This window comes from Peromyscus leucopus, chromosome X (genome assembly GCF_004664715.2).
Source record: "Peromyscus leucopus breed LL Stock chromosome X, UCI_PerLeu_2.1, whole genome shotgun sequence".
In the NCBI taxonomy this organism is placed as follows: domain Eukaryota; kingdom Metazoa; phylum Chordata; class Mammalia; order Rodentia; family Cricetidae; genus Peromyscus; species Peromyscus leucopus.
This window is the reverse complement of record NC_051083.1, coordinates 104,361,996-104,367,156: the sequence shown is the minus strand read 5'-3', so window position 1 is coordinate 104,367,156 and position 5,161 is coordinate 104,361,996. Positions and strand designations below refer to the sequence as shown.

Below are 5,161 nucleotides of genomic sequence, written 5' to 3'. Positions count from 1 at the left end.
GAAACAACAAAGTGCATTCATTTAGGCAGATCCCAGAATTGCTTGCTGTCCTCCACTTCTGTGGAGACTACAGGGCATTAGCAGCCACTCTGCCAGAGGTCCTGCTGCTTCAAAAGGAACAGAAGAATTGACTCACCCAGACCAGTAGGAGGCTTCTTTCTTTTGGCTTCTACTGCTAGGAGAGGAGCTGACTGACACTTTAAAAAGTGTTTTTCTAAATCACACAGTTCTTGAGTTTCAGAAACAATAATTTCTGAACTGCACAGTCCTTATCTTTAGCTGCTTCTAGAGGGGAAATACTAAAGGTTTGGGATGCTGCAAATAGAACAGGTGGGAATGTATTGGTCTGGTTCCCTAGACTTGGCGCAGCACAAGGGAAGCATTCCTTCCAGCTTCTTCTCAGTACCCACAGCAGGATCCCTATAGGGTTTTCTGCAGCAACATCTGGGAGTGGCAGGACCAAGCAGGCTGAGCCTGGACTCTGCAGCCTGTATAACCAGTTCCCTCCTCTCCTTTAACTCTCTGAGGCCACGTAATTTCTTAAACAGTTCCTGATTAAATTTAGGAACCACTTAAAATTTCAAGGAGCACCCAGTGTGCTACATTATTGTGTCCATTCTTCTGGCTCTGGGTGGCAACCACGCAACTGTCTTGTCATTTTCTAGGGTTTCCAATGGTGCAGAGGGACACTGAATGGAAGCTGGAAGTCTTTTTCCTAATGCTGCCATGAGAACCAGTCTCTAGCAGCTCAGGGATTATAGGAGATCCATGGAGTTGGCAAATTAATCATTCAACTTGACTCTTCTATCTGAAGGAGTAAAATTAATTCCCTAGGATTGGCAAGGGGGATAAACTTAACTGTCTGGGGCTGGCAAAAAAGACACACACACACACACACACACACACACACACACACACACTTAGGATCTTTCTATCATCTTTTGACTCTGTTCTCTCTTCTCTTTATTTTTCCTTTATAACTTATATACCCCATCAAAATTTTTCAGGCAATATAAAATCACAAAATGGCTACATTCTATTTTTTCAAGTGAATGATTATAATGAATAAAGGTAAAAAAACATACTTCTCATTTCCCTTACATAATTGAACATCCTACATACTATAGATGTAAAACAAATTATCCCAAGAACCCACATACATTCATGTCCAAGCAACTTGTTATACATTAACAGTGTAAGCAAGCAAGCAAGGTATTTTTCTCAGCCAGGTCTTTTGCTGGCAGGCTGCATTTTGTGGTTACAAAGAAAGGATCAACCATTTTATTACTTATCTCAAAAGGTAATCTTATCAGGAATCTTAAAAAAAACCCAAGCCTAATTTTTATATATGAAAAACAATCAGTCAGCTTGATTTTAAATTCTTAGAGCGCAAACCTAGTCGTCAACAGTTTTTTTTTTATATATCAGGAAGCTGAGGGCAGAAATGGGTACAAGGAATTAATCATCATCTTTCATCGCCAACCCATCCTAACAAGAAAAGCACACAAGCCAGCAGTAGCCAGGCTACTATTGTTCCTGCCCCCGACCTCAACAAATCCTTCACTCAGCTATTAAAAGTATGCCTTCGGGCGCGGGCCAGGGTGCGCGGCGCAGCAGCGTCCTCTGCTGGAATGTGCGGCTCCCGCGAGCTCGCGGCGCAGCAGCAGACCTAGCGCCGCCGAGGCCGCGGGCCCCAGACCCGGGCGGCGGGGACCGCTGTGACAGCAAGGCGAGGGCCGGCGGTCTGATCTCGCTCCGCGATCGCACTGCGGGTCTCGCGGGCCTCGGCGCCCAACTTTTCCCCGCTCTCCCTCCCCTCCCCCGAGAAAGTCCAGCAACAAAGAAAAGGAGTTGGAGCGGCGGCGGCGGCGGCGGCAGCGGTAGCAGCAGCAGCAGCAGCAGCAGCAGCAGCGGCGGCGACGCGGGAGCGGCGGTCGTCCGTGGGCGCGCAGGCGAGCGGGGTGCAGTCATGGCCACCCAGGTGATGGGGCAGTCTTCTGGAGGAGGAAGTTTATTCAGCAACAGCGGCAACATGGGCATGGCCTTACCCAACGACATGTATGACTTGCATGAGCTCTCCAAAGCCGAACTGGCTGCACCTCAGCTCATCATGTTAGTAAATGTGGCCTTGACTGGGGAAGTCAACGGCAGCTGCTGTGACTACCTGGTTGGGGAAGAAAGGCAGATGGCAGAACTGATGCCCGTGGGGGACAACAGCTTCTCAGACAGCGAAGGGGAAGGACTTGAAGAGTCGGCTGAACTAAAAGGTGACCCCAGTGGGCTGGTAAACATGGAGCTGAGAAGCTTGGAGCTAAACGCCGTGGAACCACAGCCTGTATTCGAAGCATCCCCTGCCCCAGAAACGTACAACTCGAATAAAGATCTCCCTCCCGAAACGCTTGGGACTGAGGACAAATGCAAGAACCTGAAGGCCAAGCCCTTCCGCTGCAAGCCCTGCCAGTATGAGGCAGAGTCGGAAGAGCAGTTTGTCCATCACATCAGGGTTCACAGCGCCAAAAAGTTTTTTGTGGAAGAAAGCGCAGAGAAGCAGGCAAAAGCCAGGGAGTCTGGCTCTTGTACGGCAGAGGAGGGGGATTTCTCCAAGGGCCCCATCCGCTGTGATCGCTGTGGCTACAATACCAACCTGTATGATCACTACACTGCTCACCTCAAGCATCATACCAGGGCCGGGGATAATGAGCGAGTCTACAAGTGTATCATTTGCACATACACAACAGTGAGCGAGTACCACTGGAGGAAACACTTGAGGAACCATTTTCCTAGAAAAGTCTACACGTGTAGCAAATGCAACTATTTTTCAGACAGAAAAAATAATTATGTCCAGCATGTTCGAACTCATACAGGAGAACGCCCTTATAAATGTGAACTTTGTCCTTACTCGAGTTCTCAGAAGACTCATCTAACTCGACACATGCGTACTCATTCAGGATGTCAACTAAATGGATACAGAATCTGACGGCACATGGAGTCATCCTTGAACTGCTTTTATAAAGAAACTGGAGTCGAGTTTTAAGACGGAAGCCCACCTCTTGTTGTCGGTCGGTTAAGACAGTACATCTACAATGAAAAGTAAACATTTCTAAAAGAAACCGAATACATACACAGTTTTCTTTTGTAATCCCTGGGGTGTCGTAAAACCAGTGGGCGTCTTTCAGGTCTTCTGGGGTCAGTTCTACTTGTCTGGTATGTTGGTGCCCAGCCACAACAGGTTCATCTCCCATGTCAAAGGCCAAGGAGTCGGCATCAAACTCAAAGGGAACTTCTTCCTTCTGTTCTGTGGAGTGCCAGAATGTTCTCCCAACTCTTCCTAGAACAAATTAAACCGAGGTTATCAGAAAAAAAAAAGTATGCCTTCATAACTTTAAATTGTTTTCCAAGATTTTCTTTCAAAATCATCTTAAGTCATATTTAAAGCTTTGTTTTAGCTATGATGTACACTGAAACCTCTGAAGATATCTCCCAACATTAAGATTAAAAGAACTTGAGCTAGCTGGGCTTCTGGGACTCAATTGTTTTCATTAATCATTAACCTAAGGCAGGGTCTATATGGCTCCACAAGAGAAACTAGCTGTGTGACATTTCCTTGTTCTAATTTCCTATCCTCCGCAGCCCCTGCTTTATCAGGGGTGGCGGCAACACCACATCTTGCTTTTACCTATATTAATTTTCCCACTAAGCTAAGCTCTATCATAATCCCTTACTGTATTTATTAAAGATCCTCAATCATCAAAATCCTATTTAAATTGACACTATTTTTGTATAAAATCATTGCTTCAGTTAAACAGTACAGCTTAGGTGGTTATACAGCAAAGACAAAGAACAGGAAACATACATGTGCAGCTTTAGTGGTGAAATGGTTACCAGAACTGTGAGGTAAATCTTTTCTTGGAGAAGAAATCCAGCACCAGGACTCCAGAATATTTCCACCCCAAAACAGGAACTTCCTGGACACATGCGAGTACTCAGGGCCCCTTCTATTCTAAGAGTGACCAGAACGTGTTGGGAATAGTTGGCTGCCTTGGAACCAGTCTGACCACATGCCAGCGAAGGGGCTGCTTGACTGACAGTTCTGGGATGGAGACCAGGGTGTAAAGGCCTGCTCTTGACACTTTGACCATTCAGAGAAGACACCAGAAGTGGGGGGGGGGGCGTGTACAAGAGAAAGGTGAGGAACCTGAGCACAGGTATGACAATTCTCACAGCTTTTGCCAGCACTCATGAAGGCTGAACAGTACTACTAAACTCTCCCCGTAGCCCTGGTGAAGATGAGCCCTCTGATCTGCCTGCTGAAGGACCAGCAGGCCCTGCAACCCTGCCCAAGCTCCTGGAAAGGCAGAGCATGGAAGCATGACAGGTTCTAACTTCACTTTGTGTGAAATCCTAAAGAAGAACCTCCCAGATAAACACATTAGCTTAATAACCATTCTCTGCCAAATACCAGGGACCCAATGTGGAGTACTAGACCAAGAGATGTGGTCCACACATTTCTATAAGGCCTCCACAGCTACTGGGGGATCTTTTCTTACTCCCAGCAAATCAGTTCCTATAGTTGACCATCACCGGTTCCCTAGGAAGATAATTCACCAGGGCAAAAAGATGCATAAAGTTACAATTCGGAAGGGCCCTTCTATACTCCACTTGCCCAGGTGCCATTCCTTCCCTGTAAACACATCCAGCTCACTGAAGCTCCAAACTGCCCTCAATTTTTCACCTCAGAGGCTCAGTCCATAGAAACAGGAGGTTACCCAGAAGCCAGGACAGCACGCCCAGTATTGGATACATGCTAATATAAACCATGGGGCCCGGGTACCGGAAGCTAGGCCTTACTGGTTGAGGGGCCTTACTTCCGGAACGGTAGAGGGCTCCACCTCAGACTCTTCAGCGGCACTAAGGACAGCGAGCCGCAAGCGGCTTCGACAGTGTTCAGAACATGAAGCGTCAAAATGTCGATTACCTGCTTCACGTGGGACCTGACGAGGACGAGGAAAACTGGAGTGGTCAGTGCATGCTAGGAGTGGTGGGTTGGTGACGTCCGTGAGGGCACCGGTGTCCCTCAGAGGTGGCCGGACGGACGGACGGGCGCTGCGCACTGCCGGCTTCGCCTTCCCTGGCGCCATAGCGACTTCGCACCACCCTGCGC

At 47.7% G+C, this 5,161-nt stretch overlaps 1 protein-coding gene across 1 annotated transcript; it reads left to right on the top strand.

The window, feature by feature from the left end:
• The first annotated feature begins 1,933 nt into the window (after positions 1 to 1,933).
• Positions 1,934 to 3,348, top strand: LOC114705429 (RE1-silencing transcription factor-like). The gene has a single exon (XM_028887325.2). The coding sequence runs from the start codon at positions 1,970 to 1,972 to the stop codon at positions 2,975 to 2,977; it is 1,008 nt and encodes a 335-aa protein (XP_028743158.1). The 5' UTR covers positions 1,934 to 1,969; the 3' UTR covers positions 2,978 to 3,348.
• The last annotated feature ends 1,813 nt before the right edge of the window (positions 3,349 to 5,161 follow it).

What these genes read in the sequence shown, in the direction of transcription:
- LOC114705429 (XM_028887325.2), top strand. Translation starts at nt 1,970, where the DNA reads ATGGCCACCCAGGTGATGGGGCAGTCTTCTGGAGGAGGAAGTTTATTC.